Genomic DNA, 21,925 nt, shown 5'->3' with positions numbered 1-21,925 from the left:
AGGCCTCAAACGCTCCCTTCGTATCGTCCGATTAGGTGTAGCAACATCGCCCCCTACTGCAAACACTTGGCAGGACCCTAGAAAAACCTTTAGACTCAGTGGGCCTTTCCTGGCTAAACAAGTGTAATAATACATTATGTTTATATTATTTGGTTATTCGTTCCTACCAGCCCACCCCGCAGGGTCCTGTTTAATAGTAAAATGGTACACATGTGTATCATGTAAAATGTAATGGCTCAGTCCAACTTATTTCTTTCAACTCAATTTTGCTGTACCAATGAAATTAATATCCTTAACAACACATCCCCCAAACCGCACTAACGAAGTATGGTAAAACAAAAACCTACGACCAAGATGATGTGGTGAATTAACAACGTCAAGTTCACTCATTTCGTGTCTATGCTATTTTATTGTGCGGTTCTGTTTGAGTACACTCCTCCTTTCCCTCTTCTGTCGCTCCCGTAAAAATTCCTGATCGTTGCCCCTACGTGAGTAGGGGGACAGTGAGCCCAATCACTCTTCCCTCAATCATGCTTTGTTTGTTTAAAGAAAAACACAAGGGCTGTGGAACTGGGAAAAATCTCCATAGTGACGGTTTTCACGTACCAATGCATCTGTTAGCAACAACAAGATCCTGCGTGAACCCAGGAGAACACGAGCACTTGTAGCTTCCGATGGTGTTAGAGCATTCTTGCTCACACGGTTTAGGCTGTTCTTCACATTCATTCAAATCTGTATCATTCAAGAGCACCGCATGCAGTCATCAGGCAATTGAGCTTAACACAGTATTGGCAATGTATCATGACAATTATTGCATTGCTTGCAACTAACAGCTATTCATTAAAATATGTATCATTCAGTAGCATTGCATGTAGTTATCAGGCACAGGCAATTGAGCTTAAACAACACAGTATTGGCAATGTATCATAATAATTCTTATATAGCTAGCTAAGCAGCAGGTCTAGAGGTATGTTTGAGGGTACGTGAAGCACAATCATCATATTAGAAACATAACATTTTAAAACAATGTTTAATCTTAAATGCTTTAAATAAACATACAGTATTACTGACATCTCCTCTAATGAATGGATACTAGGTGGGAGAAAGCATAAAAATACAACAGATTGATCGTGCAATAGTATGTCAGCTGTGCTGGCAAATCCAGTTTTACCTAAGCAGTTTTGCTTGCTTTTATCAAGGACGTAACCAATGTTACAGGAGCAGGTTGGCCTCTTTGTGTTGGGATCAATAAAGCACCTTCCATTGGTACAGGCCAGTGTGCAGCTCACAATAGCTGAAAAATAACATGCAACATATATAGCGCATTAACCTCCATACGGTATCGCAGTGTAATTGTTCACAATTCAAATCGTAACGTGTGTAATGAAACAGTACAGTAATGCATACACAATGACTCAATATTTTTACAAGCAAATTTAATGTTTTTTTTATATTTGACTGTAAATATATTTAGTATGTTGTAAAAAAATTATATATGTTTGTATGTACGTGCTTATACATTCAGTAAACTTATTAAAGAGCTAACATGTGATGTTTGGGTGTAACGAGATGGCCAAAACAGATGAATGTGAAATTTAATGTTTAGATTACATTTTTGATGCAGGGCAATACTATATTGTACTCTAAATAATTACATTGATTTCCTTTATTCAAGCCTACCATCCATCCCACGATTAAAATGATACAGTGAAGTCATTTTCTAAATATTTAGTTATCATTTCCAATTCCTATTCTCTATGAGCCGTGTCCTTTCTCAAAGACTTCGGCGATCATGGCCTTCTTCATTTGGCTCTGTCCATGATATATTACTTCACTCCCAGTTGCATCCAATTGGTCAAATTGCTTATGCACTGGTGACCATTGCCTAGATTTACGATTCAAATATGTACTTTAAATCTTATAAAGGTTGAAAATATGAGCTATATGTAAGACTTTGGGTCAGTCACAGCATATATGGCAGCATTTGTATTCACATCTCTGAGGTACAGAATTAATATACACTGCCGTTCTTGTATTTGTTAATATTTCTATATTCAATTAAATCTGAATTAAACACACAGCAAACACTTATTAAGAACCAGCCTAGGACACAGGAAGTGTGGCCAGCATCACACCTCACCAGCTTTATCTCCCTGATGCTGGTGTGTGCTCACCTGTGATTAATCACATGTATGACACGTATAATTTGAGCACTCTGCTAATAGCTACGGGTAACCAGTTGCGTTTTTTAAATTATTGTTTAAGTTAATGCAATAGTGATCAAGGATTGGGACCCTAGCCCCCGAAGTGCACAGTTTAGATTTGGGTGGATTAAGTGCCCTTTAGCTCCAATAATAATAATAATGTCTAACTACTCTTAGGTTTTTTCGGTAAAGTCACGTAGGTAAAAAAGTTATAACATTAAAATTAATAAAAGTAATAATAAATCACGACATTTCGGAAGCAACACAAGTCTCCGTCATCAGGTGGGACCGTCACAGCTAGATTTACTGTATCAAGTGAGGCAAAAAATTACAAGATATAAGTTCTTAAATACAAGTTAAGGGGGGAGGAGGGGGGAGGGGCTCATCTGAATGTGGTAGCCAATGAATGGAACGTATTGGGGGGGGGCGGGGCTGAAAGAGAACAACAAGTGCACATGCTAGAGGTGCACATGCTAAATTATTGCAGTAACGAAAGCTTCAAATCTAGAAATAATGTCTTAACTGTTCAATTTACGTCAATCGACTGACAGGAGCTCGGTGGAGTCGCCTTGCGTTTTACGTAACGCGGGGTTGAAATGGCGCGTTCGATTAACTCGCACTTATTTTTGTTGCACATGCGCGCACTATGAATGGAAATAACGAGCGCTTATTTTTTTTGTACATGCGCGCACTATGAATGGAAATAACGAGCGCTTATTTTTGTTGTACATGCGCGCACCATGAATGGAAATAACGAGCGCTTATTTTTGTTGTACATGCGCGCACTATGATGGAAATAACGAGCGCTTATTTTTGTTGTACATGCGCGCACTATGAATGGAAATAACGAGCGCTTATTTTTGTTGTAAATGCGCGCACTATGATGGAAATAACGAGCGCTTATTTTTGTTGTACATGCGCGCACTATGAATGGAAATAACGAGCGCGTCTGGGACGCGACGCAGACGGAGCGCGCCTTGCGGAGCTGATCGCGAGTCGGGAGGCAAAGTTGAGTGGCGTTGATGCCTCGAAGTGCCGCAGCATCAGCAGCAAGCAAGCGGCAAGCAGTACTGACAACCACCACACGTGGGGGCAGCATCAGTCAGCAATCTCCTCCACCCCTTCCACCACTTAGTATTTGCGCGGAAAATCGGCTTCGTGGCGAGTTCTTTAATCAGTATTACGAGTGTTAATAAACTTGTTTACTTTGAGCAATACAACTCGAATCAATAGCTATAACGGAGTTGGAAGATGATGAGTGCGTTTTGGTTTTGAAAAACGGAATTCGTTTTTGCAATTGCAAACACTTGGTGGTAGTGGTGTTGTTGCGATGTAGAGCTGTACATTGGAAAGGCGCACGATGGCTGATCAGAGCTTGATTTCAACATTGAGCGAGCTAATGGGGCTGAGCAGAACATGCGCTATGGCAGCGGTGACATTAATATAAGAAACTGTTTTTGTTTTTGATGTTTTGTCAGTTAAATATGATTTATCTCATTGGAATTTAAATCGACATTTGCCACTATTGCAACCAATCACCACTCTACACATTGTATGTATGTAGTGCCTGAAATATGCGCCACGCGCGGGAATCTGGGGCACGTGTGGGCAGAGTACAGTGGGAGCATACGAGGTCGAGGTTGTTTTTGTCGTCTCGATGCAAGGAGGAGGCCAGAGACGGGTAGGGGGCAATTAAGGACACAGGGCGCCGATTGGGTGGGATTTGTTATTGTCTAAATGCGACGCCACGCTGTCTGAGGACAGTAACAGGTGGTAGAGGGCGATTAAGGATGCAGGGCGCTGATTGGCCGGGAGGTTGTTGTCGTCGCTAAGTGGCGCCACGTTGTCTGGAACACGTGGCGGGTACCAGCGGGGGGGGGGGGGGGGGGGGGGGGCTGGGGGCGAGGGGCGTCGCAGGGGACGCCACCTGATTAATTAAAGATTAATTGGCTTGGGCATAAAGAGAGGGGGTTTTGAAGGAGACGGGAGTTCGTGCCTGGGAGGAGAAGAAGAATGTTGGAGCGGAAACAGCGGAGCCAGAAGCAGTAGAGAAGTATAGGGTAGCAGTGGAGAAGTATAGGGTAGCAGTGGAGAAGTATAGGGTAGCAGTGGAGAAGTATAGGGTAGCAGTGTGACGGCGAAGCTGATAAAGAGCGGCTGAACTGTGACTGAGAGAGTGGAGAGGAGAGTCGACAGAATGAGAGACGCGGAGCGAGCGAGGCCGGCGGAACGCGGCGGCGAGCGAGCGGAGAACGCGCTGAAGGAATGTTGATCAGTATTAGCGGAATAAAGTGAGGAAGAAAAGCAAGAAGCTGTCATGTCGAGTTCAGCACTACACACACCATCATTACTTTTACTTCCAAAACATAAGTAAATGTTTCCCTTTACTGTATTTTTCTACGTTAACATTTATTGGAGCGAAAGAAGACTACATTAAAATGTTTAATACTGTCACTTAGAATATTTAGCTTCGCTTTTATGCGATTTGCAAGTTACAGGCAACACAATCCTACCGAAATGTTAAACATTACAGTTTGATGTGCGTACTAAATGTTTAACATATCGTATAGTGTACTCATTGTGGTAGCACCAACAAGAATAAATACAGTAAAAATACCCACGGCAAATGGAAAATGGGGTCCCGATTACACCAGAAGATGCGTGTCTCAATCAAGTGCACTGTGAAACAACATGGACACATGCGCAGAATAAATTAAGTGTCGTTAACTCACGCTGACAACTTCTGCCATCTTGCTGCATCTTGAAGCCACTGAAGCAGCTGCAGTTGTAGCCCTGGCTGTTCTCAAAGAGGTTCAGCTCATTGCATACCTGAGCGCATTTGTTGTTCCCATCAATGCACTCGTCAACGTCTATAAAGTGAACGAGAAGCGAAATTAAGACGATGCTTAAAAGGACAAATTAACGCAATTGTATATACATAAAAAAAAAATATCTCGGCACACGCTGGATATCTAAAAATATAAACAGCTGCACACAGTATATCCTCTTATCTGCAGTGATGTTGTTGGGGAGATTGAATTTTGTGGTTGCGATTAACCACACATTTACTTAACGTATACATTTTACAATAGGAAACCATAGGGCCATGGATAATAGGTTTCCACAAATCCTACAGCTTGTGGATAATAAGAGTTGTGGATAATCGGGTTACAGATCATAGGAATTATACTTTAATTAACAGTCATCCATTTATAGATACCCAACTGATGATATCTGACTCCATATACGTGACTGTAATGTTGATAACAGGACACGCTAAATGTTAATGAAACAGTGTAAATCTACAGAAGTGTGTGTACTGACGGCATTTTTGGGTATAAATGATTAACAAGTGCAGCAGAACACCAATAATTCCAAATGTAATATTCTACGAATCCTTGTAATTCGTGGATAATTATAATTGTTGGTTCGCGATGCCCTTCGGTAATTCCGTGGCAAACCGCGGTGGATTCAAAATGCTTCACGAAAATGGAAATCGCGATCCGTGCAAGCGGGTGGGGCGAACGTGGGGACTGATGTCGAGGTTTTTTGAGTAACAAAACGATACGCGTTGATAACGGATTTGCACAATTTGGGTCTGAGAAGAAACGAAACCACTCGCGGATGAATTTAGGCACGGTTCCCCTGTCATGCGCACATTTTTCACGGATTAATGGAATCTTTCATCCTATTTGCATCACACAACCGCGCGGGTGCAAAATAACACATTGCACGGATTGTTTGGTCAAACCTGCGCGGTGTGCTGCTGATTACATGATTTGTGACATAGCCTCTCAAATCAACACGAATTATTGGATTTCTGATGTGCTGTATATGTGCAAACGAATTGCTGTAAGCATTGTGAAAGCAACCTCAGTTACTACTAAAAGGCTACAGAGATAAGTTACCTGTTCTTTGCGTCACAGATACCCCATCATTGGAGTTATTCCCATGATCGATGGTTTTCACGTTGATGACATAGAGGACACCTGCTCTCAAATTATCAAACTTGGCGATGAGTAACCCATTTGGACTGATGGAAAGGGCAGAAACGTTTGCCGGAGAGATGAGCACCGCATATTGTGCCACGTCGCCCTGAGCGCTCGTCCAGACAATTTCCAAGGACTTGTTGGTCACTCCTTGACTAGTGAAGGTCAAATTCCTTGCATTCCCTGGAACTGATGAGTACAAAAGGATTTAGTATGGCGTTAACTATGGACAGGAAATTCAAACATTTGTGCCCTTCAAACCAGCATCCGGTTTGATAATAAGACACACGTCCCGATGTGTGTTGAACTTCTTTCGCACCCTACGTAGCCAACCATGCTAATCGGTTGTGCACGTTGGTAGAAGCTATACATTAAAAACTGGAATGTCACTGCCTCAATTTGTTGCTGTTGCGTGTTGTGGTTGTTTTTAACACGCGCCAACACGTGTTAAAATGTACTAACTCCAACAGGGGGGAAATATCACAATAGATGATATACCCTTATACAGTAAATGAATAAGCACCTGTCTTCATGAAATGATTTCATCACTCCATCTCCACTAGTTTTTCCTTGTGGTGTGCATTGCTCTCTTTTGGCTGGCGCTCCGTCACCAGTTTTGTGAATCGGCCATGCATGCTCACTTTATTCAACGGTTTTATTTAACTTCACTTGTGTTTGTCGTGGTCAAATCTTGTAATCAAAAGTTAGTCTACTTCCTGCTGTCCAATCAATTCCAAATATTGTACACGTACTCAGCTCCGGTGACAATGCACGCCTATGTGAAAATCGGCATCAATTCATCAATTAATTACCTCCTTTCAAGCAATTACAATTTTTGTATGGACGGCAAATTAATTATATTTTTTTGTGAAGGTCAAAAAACGCCGCGGTCCCTAAACTGTGGAATCTACTCGCACAAAACGCAGGCGCCATTGACGTACTGTACTTCTCGACCGTGAGTTAAACGAAGTTGTTAATACAAGCGTTGTTTAAAAAAAACTTTTTAAAGGAGTGTATCTTCAGTTAATCTGCTGTGTTTTCCTTTAAGAGGTGTTTTTTGGGTTAGATCGCGTAAATATAAATATGTCGTTAAACCGACACCACCCGACACAGCCATTTAGTAAGGTTTGTCACGTAAACAAAACGTGGCAATTAGTTACTACTTCAGCACATCGGTGTGTTGGAGAGTAAACCCCATTGATATTTACGTGATCTAACACAAAACACTTGTTTTATGTATAATATTGGTCGCGAAAGTCTACGTATTAAACGGGTTTGTGTTTGTTCACTCATCCAAATGTGCCCTCCCGTGACGGTTTCAGTCTGTGAACATATCCCTATGCTTACCCGTTCATACATCAAAGATAGCAGCAAAATATATGGAACGCTTTTTTTAGTTATACATCTGTATCTCCATTTATCAAGTTAAAATTCACAAGAATTGCTCTATTCTGATGTCTTTCATTCATCGTTTTAATCCTGATCCACTTGCAATGATTACCCTGGATATATACAACACAAAACAACACAAAAACGTGCACTGTGCATACAAAATGTCTTCGGGCCTTAAGCATTATGCAAACCCGCCAGTTCCTGAAGAATTGCAATGTGGCCATCTTGTATTAAGTTGAGCTAATTTGTCTAATCAACAGACAGAGAACGGTAGACCAAGTTTGTCATTATTGAGACTCAGAAGAATATTACACAGTAACCTAATTAATGCTCATTGCTGGCAGGCCTACTTCTGGAAAGCTCACATTCGTTGGCTATTCAGTCCCCACTTCTACACTCTGGGGATACCCATACGATTACCTCATAGAAAACAATAAATTCAACTCTGTAAATGACGAGTAATTTACAAATTTGCTTTTAAATGGTCTCTCCAATAATTGTATTTTGTTTTGGACATGTATACGTGAGTTTTCCTGACGTTTGTTATGAGTATAACTTTTGGCACTCTGCAAGTGAAAGTTTCTTGTAGTTTTCATTGGTATTTATAATGCCTATGTTAGAAAATCTAATATCGTTAATACAGGAAGTACTTCCTTTATTAAACACGTTCACAAAAATATCTTAGGTGCTATATAATTATTTTATCGCCTTGACTTCTTTTCAGATGTAGTGAGTGTTGGGGTTTGAGAAGCAATATTGTACAAATCATGATTGAAATACAGTATATAACATTTATGGTATTATATATGATGATCATCATGTACGTAATCTACTGCATTAGTTTTTAAAAAATCATACACATTACGTAGATTTTTCATATACGTATTCTTCTTTGAGCATACTTTTTTTTGCAAATACTATACAATAGTTATGTATCACACTATACAATAGTTATATATTCTAACCATCGAACAAAGACGATCACTGCATTGCGCGCTTTCAGATGCACTTCTGCGGCCGTCTGGAATGCTCTTCCGATATTAGGAAGCTGTGCATTTTTTAATCTAGATTGAAAACTAATTTCCTTGGAACTGCTTTTTGTATTTAGTTTATTGTCCTTTCCCCGCACCCCTGATTATCACAGAAGTTCAACATAATACATATTGTTTGTGTACAATATTGACATTAAATAAATGTCCCTCAAATCGGCTAAAATGGCTTCGATGTAGTTGGAGTGTAAATACCTGTCCTCGCAGTCACAGACACTCCTTCACCAGAGAGATTTCCTTTCCCAATGGCTTTCACAGTGATGATGTATAGGACTCCGGGTCTCAGCCCAGCAAACTTGGCATTGAGTGAACCATTCGGGCTAACAGCAATGGAGGGTGAATCTCCAGGAGAGATTAATGCTGTGTATCGTTCAACATCTCCCAGAGCACTCAGCCAAATGACTTGCAGAGATGTGTTTGTTACTCCTCCACTGGCAAGAGTTAGATTTCTTGGCAAACCTGGTACTGAAAAGTTGCATGTAAATAAACAACATACATTATGGGTAACCATCTTAGATGGTGCTGTATTGTTCATTGTAGAAGTTGCATGGATATATGACGTAATATATACATTTTAAGCACTTAATATATATTTCATATCGCCAATGAATTTCACAATTGTATTATCATAAACTTGTCGTGGAATGAACGTAGATATAGGCGAGTTCTCACATTATCTCTAGAGGGTTAGCCACATTTAAAATTACCTATGGGATATTAATGTTATTATGGAATAATATACAATTCACACGATAATTTATGCAGCACAATAATTAGTGTTCACATTGAGACCATCAACCGACTCCTGTACATTTCAGAACCTGGTTTAACAAACGGTGGATATCCACATTTTAAATCGAGATCTTAATACTGCTAGCGGAATAGTCAGGCATAGGTCCTGTTCACATAACATAACTAACCTGGAGATGTTGTAGATGGCGATGCTGTTGTGATTTGCGATGTTGAAGATGTTGTTGTTGAAGATGTTGTAGTTGGGGTATATGTTGTTTGTGACACTATTGTGGTTGGAGATTTTGTTGTGGTTGATGGTGATGCTGTTGTGATTGTTGTCAATGTTGTTGGTGATGCAAGTGTGGTGGGGAGAGATGTTGTGGTTGAAGATGCTGTTGTGATTGTTGTCGGTGTATTTGTGGTGGATTGTGAAGTTGATTGGGTGGTAGTTTCTTTTGTGGTTGGTGTGGTTGTCTGCGGTGTGGTTGTTGTCAAATTTACAGTGGTTGTCTCTGTTGTCGGTGGATGTGTGGTGGATTGTGAAGTTGATTGGGTGGTAGTTTCTTTTGTTGTGGTTGGCGTGGAAGTTTGCGGTGTGGTTGTTGTCAAATTTACAGTGGTTGTCTCTGTTGTCGGTGTATTTGTGGTGGATTGTGAAATTGATTGGGTGGTAGTTTCTTTTGTTGTGGTTGGTGTGGTTGTCTGCGGTGTGGTTGTTGTCAAATTTACAGTGGTTGTCTCTGTTGTCGGTGCATTTGTGGTGGATTGTGAAGTTGACTGGGTGGTAGTTTCTTTTGTTGTGGTTGGCGTGGTAGTTTGCTGTGTAGTTGTTGTCAAATTTACAGTGGTTGTCTCTGTTGTCGGTGTATTTGTGGTTGTTTGTGAAGTTGATTGGGTGGTAGTTTGCAATGTTGTGGTTGGTGTGGTTGTCTGCAGTGTGGTTGTTGTCAATTTTACAGTGGTTGTCTCTGTTGTTGTCAGTGTATTTGTGGTGGATTGTGAAGTTGATTGGGTGGTATCTTCTTTTGTTGTGGTTGGCGTGGTAGTTTGCGGTGTGGTTGTTGTTAATTTTACAGTGGTTGTCTCTGTTGTTGTCGGTGTATTTGTGGTAGATTGTGAAGTTGTGGTAGGGGCTTGGGTGATTGCTTCTGTGATTCTGGTAGATTGTTCTGTTGAAGTCGATAGTGTGGTGGCTTGATGTGTTGTGGTTGTCTGCGGTGTGGTTGTTGTCAAATGTACGGTGGTTGTGTCTGTTGTCGGTGTATTTGTGGTTGTTTGTGAAGTTGATTGGGTGGTAGTTTGCAGTGTTGTGGTTGGAGTGGTTGTCTGCGGTGTGGTTGTTCTCAAATGTACGGTGGTTGTCTCCGTTGTTGCTGGCGTATTTGTGGTGGATTGTGAAGTTGTGGCAGGGGCTTGGGTGATTGCTTCTGTGATTCTGGTAGATTGTTCTGTTGAAGTCGATAGTGTGGTGGCTTGATGTGTTGTGGTTGTCTGCGGTGTGGTTGTTGTCAAATGTACGGTGGTTGTGTCTGTTGTCGGTGTATTTGTGGTTGTTTGTGAAGTTGATTGGGTGGTAGTTTGCAGTGTTGTGGTTGGAGTGGTTGTCTGCGGTGTGGTTGTTCTCAAATGTACGGTGGTTGTCTCCGTTGTTGCTGGCGTATTTGTGGTGGATTGTGAAGTTGTGGTAGGGGCTTGGGTGATTGCTTCTGTGATTATGGTAGATTGTTCTGTTGAAGTCGATAGGGTGGTGACTTCCTTTGTTGTGGTTTCCTGCGGAGTGGTAGTTGTCAATTCTGAAGTGGCTGTTGTAGGTGCAGTTGTGGTGTATTGTGTCGTTAAAGTTGATAGGGTGGTGACTTCCTTTGTTGTGGTTGCTTGCCGAGTGGTAGTTGTCAATTCTGAAGTGGCTGTTGTAGGTGCAGTTGTGGTGGATTGTGCTGTTGAAGTTGATAGGGTGGTGACTTCCTTTGTTGTAGTTGCCTGTGGAGTTGTAGTTGTCAATTCTGAAGTGGCTGTTGTAGGTGCAGTTGTGGTGGATTGGGCTGTTGAAGTCGATAGGGTGGTGACTTCCTTTGTTGTGGTTGCCTGCGGAGTGGTTGATGTAAATCCTGTAGTGGCTGTTGTAGGTGCAGTTGTGGTGGATTGTTCTGTTGACGTCGATAGGGTGGTGACTTCCTTTGTTGTGGTTGCCTGCGGAGTGGTAGTTGTCAATTCTGAAGTGGCTGTTGTAGGTGCAGTTGTGGTGGATTGGGCTGTTGAAGTCGATAGGGTGGTGACTTCCTTTGTTGTGGTTGCCTGCGGAGTGGTAGTTGTCAATTCTAAAGTGGCTGTTGTAGATGCAGTTGTGGTGGATTGTCCTGTTGAAGTTGATAGGGTGGTGACTTCCTTGGTTGTGGTTTCCTGCGGAGTGGTAGTTGTCAATTCTGAAGTGGATGTTGTAGGTGCAATTGTGGTGGATTGTGCTGTTGAATTTGACAGGGTGGTGACTTCCTTTGTTGTGGTTGCCTGCGGAGTGGTAGTTGTCAATTCTGAAGTGGCTGTTGTAGGTGCAGTTGTGGTGGATTGGGCTGTTGAAGTCGATAGGGTGGTGACTTCCTTTGTTGTGGTTGCCTGCGTAGTGGTAGTTGTCAATTCTGAAGTGGCTGTTGTAGGTGCAGTTGTAGTGGATTGTGCTGTTGAAGTCGATAGGGTGGTGACTTCCTTTGTTGTAGTTGCCTGTGGAGTTGTAGATGTCAATTCTGAAGTGGCTGTTGTAGGTGCAGTTGTGGTGGATGGTGCTGTTAAAGTCGATAGGGTGGTGACTTCCTTTGTTGTGGTTGCCTGCGGAGTGGTTGATGTCAATTCTGAAGTGGCTGTTGTAGGTGCAGTTGTGGTGGATTGTGCTGTTGAAGTCGATAGGGTGGTGATTTCCTTTGTTGTGGTTGCCTGCGGAGTGGTAGTTGTCAATTCTGAAGTGGCTGTTGTAGGTGCAGTTGTGGTGGATTGTGCTGTTGAAGTCGATAGGGTGGTGACTTCCTTTGTTGTGGTAGCCTGCGTAGTGGTAGTTGTCAATTCTGAAGTGGCTGTTGTAGATGCAGTTGTGGTTGATTGTCCTGTTGAAGTTGATAGGGTGGTGACTTCCTTGGTTGTGGTTTCCTGCGGAGTGGTAGTTGTCAATTCTGAAGTGGCTGTTGTAGGTGCAGTGGTGGTGGATTGTGCTGTTGAAGTCGATCGGGTGGTGACTTCCTTTGTTGTAGTTGCCTGTGGAGTTGTAGTTGTCAATTCTGAAGTGGCTGTTGTAGGTGCAGTTGTGGTGGATTGTGTTGTTGAAGTCGATAGGGTGGTGACTTCCTTAGTTGTGGTTGCCTGCGGAGTGGTAGTTGTCAATTCTGAAGTGGCTGTTGTAGGTGCAGTTGTAGTGGATTGTGCTGTTGAAGTCGATAGGGTGGTGACTTCCTTTGTTGTAGTTGCCTGTGGAGTTGTCGATGTCAATTCTGAAGTGGCTGTTGTAGGTGCAGTTGTGGTGGATTGTGCTGTTAAAGTCGATAGGGTGGTGACTTCCTTAGTTGTGGTTGCCTGCGGAGTGGTAGTTGTCAATTCTGAAGTGGCTGTTGTAGGTGCAGTTGTGGTGGATAGTGCTGTTGAAGTTGATAGGGTGGTGACTTCCTTAGTTGTGGTTGCCTGCGGAGTGGTAGTTGTCAATTCTGAAGTGGCTGTTGTAGGTGCAGTTGTGGTGGATTGTGCTGTTGAAGTTGATAGGGTGGTGACTTCCTTTGTTGTGGTTGCCTGCGGAGTGGTAGTTGTCAATTTTGAAGTGGCTGTTGTAGGTGCAGTTGTGGTGGATTGTGCTGTTGAAGTTGATAGGGTGGTGACTTCCTTTGTTGTGGTTGCCTGCGGAGTGGTAGTTTTCAATTCTGAAGTGGCTGTTGTAGGTGCAGTTGTGGTGGATTGTGCTGTTGAAGTCGATAGGGTGGTGTCTTCCTTTGTTGTGGTTGCCTGCGGAGTGGTAGTTGTCAATTCTGAAGTGGCTGTTGTAGGTGCAGTTGTGGTGGATTGTGCTGTTGAAGTTGATAGGGTGGTGACTTCCTTGGTTGTGGTTTCCTGCGGAGTGGTAGTTGTCAATTCTGAAGTGGCTGTTGTAGGTGCAGTTGTGGTGGATTGTGCTGTTGAAGTCGATGGGGTGGTGACTTCCTTTGTTGTAGTTGCCTGTGGAGTTGTAGTTGTCAATTCTGAAGTGGCTGTTGTAGGTGCAGTTGTGGTGGATTGTGTTGTTGAAGTCGATAGGGTGGTGACTTCCTTAGTTGTGGTTGCCTGCGGAGTGGTAGTTGTCAATTCTGAAGTGGCTGTTGTAGGTGCACTTGTGGTGGATTGTGCTGTTGAAGTCGATAGGGTGGTGACTTCCTTTGTTGTAGTTGCCTGTGGAGTTGTAGATGTCAATGCTGAAGTGGCTGTTGTAGGTGCAGTTGTGGTGGATTGTGCTGTTGAAGTCGATAGGGTGGTGACTTCCTTAGTTGTGGTTGCCTGCGGAGTGGTAGTTGTCAATTCTGAAGTGGCTGTTGTAGGTGCAGTTGTGGTGGATTGTGCTGTTGAAGTCGATAGGGTGGTGACTTCCTTAGTTGTGGTTGCCTGCGGAGTGGTAGTTGTCAATTCTGAATTGGCTGTTGTAGGTGCAGTTGTGGTGGATTGTGCTGTTGAAGTCGATAGGGTGGTGACTTCCTTAGTTGTGGTTGCCTGCGGAGTGGTAGTTGTCAATTCTGAAGTGGCTGTTGTAGGTGCAGTTGTGGTGGATTGTGCTGTTGAAGTTGATAGGGTGGTGACTTCCTTTGTTGTGGTTGCCTGCGGAGTGGTAGTTGTCAATTGTGAAGTGGCTGTTGTAGGTGTAGTTGTGGTGGATTGTGCTGTTGAAGTCGATAGGGTGGTGACTTCCTGTGTTGTAGTTGCCTGTGGAGTTGTAGTTGTCAAATCTGAAGTGTCTGTTGTAGGTGCATTTGTGGTGGATTGTGCTGTTGAAGTCGATATGGTGGTGACTTCCTGTGTTGTAGTTGCCTGTGGAGTTGTAGTTGTCAATTCTGAAGTGGCTGTTGTAGGTGCAGTTGTGGTGGATTGTGCTGAAGTCGATAGGGTGGTGACTTCCTTAGTTGTGGTTGCCTGCGGAGTGGTAGTTGTCAATTCTGAAGTGGCTGTTGTAGGTGCAGTTGTGGTGGATTGTGCTGTTGAAGTCGATAGGGTGGTGACTTCCTTTGTTGTGGTTGCCTGCGGAGTGGTAGTTGTCAATTCTGAAGTGGCTGTTGTAGGTTCAGTTGTGGTGGATTGTGCTGTTGAAGTTGATAGGGTGACTTCCTTTATTGTGGTTGCCTGCGGAGTGGTAGTTGTCAATTCTGAAGTGGCTGTTGTAGATGCAGTTGTGGTGGATTGTGCTGTTGAAGTTGATAGAGTGGTGACTTCCTTTGTTGTGGTTGCCTGCAGAGTGGTAGTTGTCAATTCTGAAGTGGCTGTTGTAGGTCCAGTTGTGGTGGATTGTGCTGTTGAAGTCGATAGGGTGGTGTCTTCTTTTGTTGTGGTTGCCTGCGGAGTGGTAGTTGTCAATTCTGAAGTGGCTGTTGTAGGTGCAGTTGTGGTGGATTGTGCTGTTGAAGTTGATAGGGTGGTGACTTCCTTTGTTGTGGTTGCCTGCGGAGTGGTAGTTGTCAATTCTGAAGTGGCTGTTGTAGGTGTAGTTGTGGTGGATTGTGCTGTTGAAGTCGATAGGGTGGTGACTTCCTGTGTTGTAGTTGCCTGTGGAGTTGTAGTTGTCAAATCTGAAGTGTCTGTTGTAGGTGCATTTGTGGTGGATTGTGCTGTTGAAGTCGATATGGTGGTGACTTCCTGTGTTGTAGTTGCCTGTGGAGTTGTAGTTGTCAATTCTGAAGTGGCTGTTGTAGGTGCAGTTGTGGTGGATTGTGCTGAAGTCGATAGGGTGGTAACTTCCTTAGTTGTGGTTGCCTGCGGAGTGGTAGTTGTCAATTCTGAAGTGGCTGTTGTAGGTGCAGTTGTGGTGGATTGTGCTGTTGAAGTCGATAGGGTGGTGACTTCCTTTGTTGTGGTTGCCTGCGGAGTGGTATTTGTCAATTCTGAAGTGGCTGTTGTAGGTGCAGTTGTGGTGGATTGTGCTGTTAAAGTTGATAGGGTGACTTCCTTTATTGTGGTTGCCTGCGGAGTGGTAGTTGTCAATTCTGAAGTGGCTGTTGTAGGTGCAGTTGTGGTGGATTGTGCTGTTGAAGTTGATAGGGTGGTGACTTCCTTGGTTGTGGTTTCCTGCGGAGTGGTAGTTGTCAATTCTGAAGTGGCTGTTGTAGGTGCAGTTGTGGTGGATTGTGTTGTTGAAGTCGATAGGGTGGTGACTTCCTTAGTTGTGGTTGCCTGCGGAGTGGTAGTTGTCAATTCTGAAGTGGCTGTTGTAGGTGCAGTTGTGGTGGATTGTGCTGTTGAAGTCGATAGGGTGGTGACTTCCTTTGTTGTAGTTGCCTGTGGAGTTGTAGATGTCAATGCTGAAGTGGCTGTTGTAGGTGCAGTTGTGGTGGATTGTGCTGTTGAAGTCGATAGGGTGGTGACTTCCTTAGTTGTGGTTGCCTGCGGAGTGGTAGTTGTCAATTCTGAAGTGGCTGTTGTAGGTGCAGTTGTGGTGGATTGTGCTGTTGAAGTCGATAGGGTGGTGACTTCCTTAGTTGTGGTTGCCTGCGGAGTGGTAGTTGTCAATTCTGAAGTGGCTGTTGTAGGTGCAGTTGTGGTGGATTGTGCTGTTGAAGTTGATAGGGTGGTGACTTCCTTTGTTGTGGTTGCCTGCGGAGTGGTAGTTGTCAATTGTGAAGTGGCTGTTGTAGGTGTAGTTGTGGTGGATTGTGCTGTTGAAGTCGATAGGGTGGTGACTTCCTGTGTTGTAGTTGCCTGTGGAGTTGTAGTTGTCAAATCTGAAGTGTCTGTTGTAGGTGCATTTGTGGTGGATTGTGCTGTTGAAGTCGATATGGTGGTGACTTCCTGTGTTGTAGTTGCCTGTGGAGTTGTAGTTGTCAATTCTGAAGTGGCTGTTGTAGGTGCGGTTGTGGTGGATTGTGCTGAAGTCGATAGGGTGGTGACTTCCTTTGTTGTGGTTGCCTGCGGAGTGGTAGTTGTCAATTCTGAAGTGGCTGTTGTAGGTTCAGTTGTGGTGGATTGTGCTGTTGAAGTTGATAGGGTGACTTCCTTTATTGTGGTTGCCTGCGGAGTGGTAGTTGTCAATTCTGAAGTGGCTGTTGTAGATGCAGTTGTGGTGGATTGTGCTGTTGAAGTTGATAGAGTGGTGACTTCCTTTGTTGTGGTTGCCTGCAGAGTGGTAGTTGTCAATTCTGAAGTGGCTGTTGTAGGTCCAGTTGTGGTGGATTGTGCTGTTGAAGTCGATAGGGTGGTGTCTTCTCTTGTTGTGGTTGCCTGCGGAGTGGTAGTTGTCAATTCTGAAGTGGCTGTTGTAGGTGCAGTTGTGGTGGATTGTGCTGTTGAAGTTGATAGGGTGGTGACTTCCTTTGTTGTGGTTGCCTGCGGAGTGGTAGTTGTCAATTCTGAAGTGGCTGTTGTAGGTGTAGTTGTGGTGGATTGTGCTGTTGAAGTCGATAGGGTGGTGACTTCCTGTGTTGTAGTTGCCTGTGGAGTTGTAGTTGTCAAATCTGAAGTGTCTGTTGTAGGTGCATTTGTGGTGGATTGTGCTGTTGAAGTCGATATGGTGGTGACTTCCTCTGTTGTAGTTGCCTGTGGAGTTGTAGTTGTCAATTCTGAAGTGGCTGTTGTAGGTGCAGTTGTGGTGGATTGTGCTGAAGTCGATAGGGTGGTAACTTCCTTAGTTGTGGTTGCCTGCGGAGTGGTAGTTGTCAATTCTGAAGTGGCTGTTGTAGGTGCAGTTGTGGTGGATTGTGCTGTTGAAGTCGATAGGGTGGTGACTTCCTTTGTTGTGGTTGCCTGCGGAGTGGTAGTTGTCAATTCTGAAGTGGCTGTTGTAGGTGCAGTTGTGGTGGATTGTGCTGTTGAAGTTGATAGGGTGACTTCCTTTGTTGTGGTTGCCTGCGGAGTAGTAGTTGTCAATTCTGTAGTGGATGTTGTAGGTGCATTTGTGGTGGATTGCGCTGTTGAAGTTGACAGGGTGGTGACTTCCTTTGTTATGGTTGCCTGCGGAGTAGTAGTCAATTCTGAAGTGGCTGTTGTAGGTGCAGTTGTGGTGGATTGTGCTGTTGAAGTTGATAGGGTGGTGACTTCCTTTGTTGTGGTTGCCTGTGGAGTGGTAGTTGTCAATTCTGTAGTGGATGTTGTAGGTGCATTTGTGGTGGATTGCGCTGTTGAAGTTGACAGGGTGGTGACTTCCTTTGTTATGGTTGCCTGCGGAGTAGTAGTCAATTCTGAAGTGGCTGTTGTAGGTGCAGTTGTGGTGGATTGTGCTGTTGAAGTTGATAGGGTGGTGACTTCCTTTGTTGTGGTTGCCTGTGGAGTGGTAGTTGTCAATTCTGAAGTGGCTGTTGTAGGTGCAGTTGTGGTGGATTTTGCTGTTGAAGTTGATAGGGTGGTGACTTCCTTTGTTGTGTTTGCCTGCAGAGTCGTAGTTGTCAAATCTGAAGTGGCTGTTGTAGGTGCAGTTGTGGTGGATTGTGCTGTTGAAGTCGATAGGGTGGTGACTTCCTGTGTTGTAGTTGCCTGTGGAGTTGTAGTTGTCAATTCTGAAGTGGCTGTTGTAGGTGCAGTTGTGGTGGATTGTGCTGTTGAAGTTGACAGGGTGGTGACTTCATTTGTTGTGGTTGCCTGTGGAGTAGTAGTTGTCAATTCTGTAGTGGATGTTGTAGGTGCATTTGTGGTGGATTGCGCTGTTGAAGTTGACAGGGTGGTGACTTCCTTTGTTATGGTTGCCTGTGGAGTAGTAGTCAATTCTGAAGTGGCTGTTGTAGGTGCAGTTGTGGTGGGTTGTGCTGTTGAAGTTGTTAGGGTGGTGACTTCCTTTGTTGTGGTTGCCTGTGGAGTGGTAGTTGTCAATTCTGAAGTGGCTGTTGTAGGTGCAGTTGTGGTGAATTGTGCTGAAGTTGATCGGGTGACTTCCTTTGTTGTGGTTGCCTGCGGAGTGGTAGTTGTCAATTCTGAAGTGGCTGTTGTAGGTGCAGTTGTGGTGGATTGTGCTGTTGAAGTTGATAGGGTGGTGACTTCCTTTGTTGTGGTTGCCTGCAGAGTCGTAGTTGTCAATTCTGAAGTGGCTGTTGTAGGTGCAGTTGTGGTGGATTGTGCTGTTGAAGTCGATAGCGTGGTGACTTCCTGTGTTGTAGTTGCCTGTGGAGTTGTAGTTGTCAAATCTGAAGTGGCTGTTGTAGGTGCAGTTGTGGTGGATTGTGCTGTTGAAGTTGTAAGGGTGGTGACTTCCTTTGTTGTGGTTGCCTGCGATATGGTAGTTGTCAGTTCTGTAGTGGCTGTTGTAGGTGCAGTTGTGGTGGATTGTGCTGTTGAAGTCGATAGGGTGGTGACTTCCTTTGTTGTGGTTGCCTGCGGAGTGGTAGATGTCAATACTATAGTGGCTGTTGTAGGTGCAGTTGTGGTGGATTGTGCTGTTGAAGTTGAAAGGGTGGTGACTTCCTTTGTTGTGGTTGCCTGTGGAGTAGTAGTTGTCAATTCTGTAGTGGATGTTGTAGGTGCATTTGTGGTGGATTGCGCTGTTGAAGTTGACAGGGTGGTGACTTCCTTTGTTATGGTTGCCTGTGGAGTAGTAGTCAATTCTGAAGTGGCTGTTGTAGGTGCAGTTGTGGTGGATTGTGCTGTTGAAGTTGATAGGGTGGTGACTTCCTTTGTTGTGGTTGCCTGCAGAGTCGTAGTTGTCAATTCTGAAGTGGCTGTTGTAGGTGCAGTTGTGGTGGATTGTGCTGTTGAAGTCGATAGCGTGGTGACTTCCTGTGTTGTAGTTGCCTGTGGAGTTGTAGTTGTCAAATCTGAAGTGGCTGTTGTAGGTGCAGTTGTGGTGGATTGTGCTGTTGAAGTTGTAAGGGTGGTGACTTCCTTTGTTGTGGTTGCCTGCGATATGGTAGTTGTCAGTTCTGTAGTGGCTGTTGTAGGTGCAGTTGTGGTGGATTGTGCTGTTGAAGTCGATAGGGTGGTGACTTCCTTTGTTGTGGTTGCCTGCGGAGTGGTAGATGTCAATACTATAGTGGCTGTTGTAGGTGCAGTTGTGGTGGATTGTGCTGTTGAAGTTGAAAGGGTGGTGACTTCCTTTGTTGTGGTTGCCTGTGGAGTAGTAGTTGTCAATTCTGTAGTGGATGTTGTAGGTGCATTTGTGGTGGATTGCGCTGTTGAAGTTGACAGGGTGGTGACTTCCTTTGTTATGGTTGCCTGTGGAGTAGTAGTCAATTCTGAAGTGGCTGTTGTAGGTGCAGTTGAGGTGGATTGTGCTGTTGAAGTTGATAGGGTGGTGACTTCCTTTGTTGTGGTTGCCTGTGGAGTGGTAGTTGTCAATTCTGAAGTGGCTGTTGTAGGTGCAGTTGTGGTGAATTGTGCTGTTGAAGTTGATCGGGTGACTTCCTTTGTTGTGGTTGCCTGCGGAGTGGTAGTTGTCAATTCTGAAGTGGCTGTTGTAGGTGCAGTTGTGGTGGATTGTGCTGTTGAAGTTGATAGGGTGGTGACTTCCTTTGTTGTGGTTGCCTGCAGAGTCGTAGTTGTCAATTCTGAAGTGGCTGTTGTAGGTGCAGTTGTGGTGGATTGTGCTGTTGAAGTCGATAGGGTGGTGACTTCCTGTGTTGTAGTTGCCTGTGGAGTTGTAGTTGTCAAATCTGAAGCGGCTGTTGTAGGTGCAGTTGTGGTGGATTGTGCTGTTGAAGTCGATAGGGTGGTGACTTCCTTTGTTGTAGTTGCCTGCAGGAGTGGTAGATGTCAATTCTGTAGTGGCTGTTGTAGGTGCAGTTGTGGATTGTGCTGTTGAAGCTGATAGGGTGGTGACTTCCTTTGTTGTGGTTGCCTGCAGAGTCGTAGTTGTCAATTCTGAAGTGGCTGTTGTAGGTGCAGTTGTGGTGGATTGTGCTGTTGAAGTCGATAGGGTGGTGACTTCCTGTGTTGTAGTTGCCTGTGGAGTTGTAGTTGTCAAATCTGAAGTGGCTGTTGTAGGTGCAGTTGTGGTAGATTGTGCTGTTGAAGTCGATAGGGTGGTGACTTCCTTTGTTGTAGTTGCCTGCGGAGTGGTAGATGTCAATTCTGTAGTGGTTGTTGTAGGTGCATTTGTGGTGGATTGTGCTGTTGAAGCTGATAGGGGGGTGACTTCCTTTGTTGTGGTTGCCTGCGGAGTGGTAGTTGTCAATTCTGAAGTGGCTGTTGTAGGTGCAGTTGTGGTGGATTGTGCTGTTGAAGTTGATAGGGTGGTGACTTCCTTTGTTGTGGTTGCCTGCAGAGTGGTAGTTGTCAATTCTGAAGTGGCTGTTGTAGGTGCAGTTTTGGTGGATTGTGCTGTTGAAGTCGATAGGGTGGTGACTTCTTTTGTTGTGGTTGCCTGCAGAGTGGTAGTTGTCAATTCTGAAGTGGCTGTTGTAGGTCCAGTTGTGGTGGATTGTTCTGTTGAAGTCGATAGGGTGGTGACTTCCTTTGTTGTGGTTGCCTGCGGAGTGGTAGATGTCAATTCTGTAGTGGCTGTTGTAGTTGCATTTGTGGTGGATTGTGCTGTTGAAGTTGATAGGGTGGTGACTTCCTTTGTTGTGGTTGCCTGCGGAGTTGTAGTTGTCAATTCTGAAGTGGCTGTTGTAGTTGCAGTTGTGGTGGATTGTGCTGTTAAAGTTGATAGGGTGGTGACTTCATTTGTTGTGGTTGCCTGCGGAGTGGTAGTTGTCAATTCTGAAGTGGCTGTTGTAGGTGCAGTTGTGGTTGATTGTGCTGTTGAAGTTGACAGGGTTGTGACTTCCTTTGTTGTGGTTGCCTGCGGAGTAGTAGTTGTCAATTCTGTAGTGGCTGTTGTAGGTGCAGTTGTGGTGGATTGTGCTGTTGAAGTTGATAGGGTGGTGATTTCCTTTGTTGTGGTTGCCTGTGGTGTTGTAGTTGTAAATTCTGAAGTGGCTGTTGTAGGTGCAGTTGTGGTGGATTGTGCTGTTGAAGTCGATAGGGTGGTGACTTCCTTAGTTGTGGTTGCCTGCGGAGTGGTAGTTGTCAATTCTGAAGTGGCTGTTGTAAGTGCAGTTGTGGTGGATTGTGCTGTTGAAATCGTTAGGGTGGTGACTTCCTTTGTTGTGGTTGCCTGCGGAGTGGTAGATGTCAATTCTGAAGTGGCTGTTGTAGGTGCAGTTGTGGTGGATTGTGCTGTTGAAGTTGATAGGGTGGTGACTTCCTTTGTTGTGGTTGCCTGCGGAGTGGTAGTTGTCAATTCTGTAGTGGCTGTTGTAGGTGCAGTTGTGGTGGATTGTGCCGTTGAAATTGACAGGGTTGTGACTTCCTTTGTTGTGGTTGCCTGCGGAGTAGTAGTTGTCAATTCTGTAGTGGCTGTTGTAGGTGCAGTTGTGGTGGATTGTGCTGTTGAAGTTGATAGGGTGGTGATTTCCTTTGTTGTGGTTGCCTGTGGTGTTGTAGTTGTAAATTC

General features: G+C 44.3%; 2 protein-coding genes across 2 annotated transcripts in view; both read right to left on the bottom strand.

Moving 5' to 3' along the window:
• Nucleotides 1-712, bottom strand: part of LOC133351034 (mucin-like protein) — a 51,961-nt gene extending 51,249 nt beyond the window's left edge. The window contains exon 1 of the mRNA XM_061565920.1: nucleotides 607-712. The gene's annotated coding sequence lies outside the window, so the exon portion shown is untranslated. The remainder of the gene's footprint in view (nucleotides 1-606) is intronic.
• An 8,175-nt stretch (nucleotides 713-8,887) lies between these two features.
• Nucleotides 8,888-21,925, bottom strand: part of LOC133351261 (mucin-2-like) — a 39,700-nt gene continuing 26,662 nt past the window's right edge. Inside the window, exons 7-10 of the mRNA XM_061566365.1 lie at nucleotides 14,590-17,624; nucleotides 13,786-13,793; nucleotides 9,555-12,458; nucleotides 8,888-9,099 (exon numbers count right to left, since the gene is read on the bottom strand). Of these exons, the coding sequence (XP_061422349.1) occupies nucleotides 9,006-9,099; nucleotides 9,555-12,458; nucleotides 13,786-13,793; nucleotides 14,590-17,624 (6,041 nt within the window). The 3' untranslated portion in view covers nucleotides 8,888-9,005. The remainder of the gene's footprint in view (nucleotides 9,100-9,554; nucleotides 12,459-13,785; nucleotides 13,794-14,589; nucleotides 17,625-21,925) is intronic.

The sequence above is a fragment of the Lethenteron reissneri genome, chromosome 36 (genome assembly GCF_015708825.2).
Source record: "Lethenteron reissneri isolate LAM-NWPU_2019-01 chromosome 36, ASM1570882v1, whole genome shotgun sequence".
NCBI classification, from domain to species: Eukaryota; Metazoa; Chordata; class Hyperoartia; order Petromyzontiformes; family Petromyzontidae; genus Lethenteron; species Lethenteron reissneri.
This window is presented reverse-complemented; position numbering and strand designations above follow the sequence as displayed.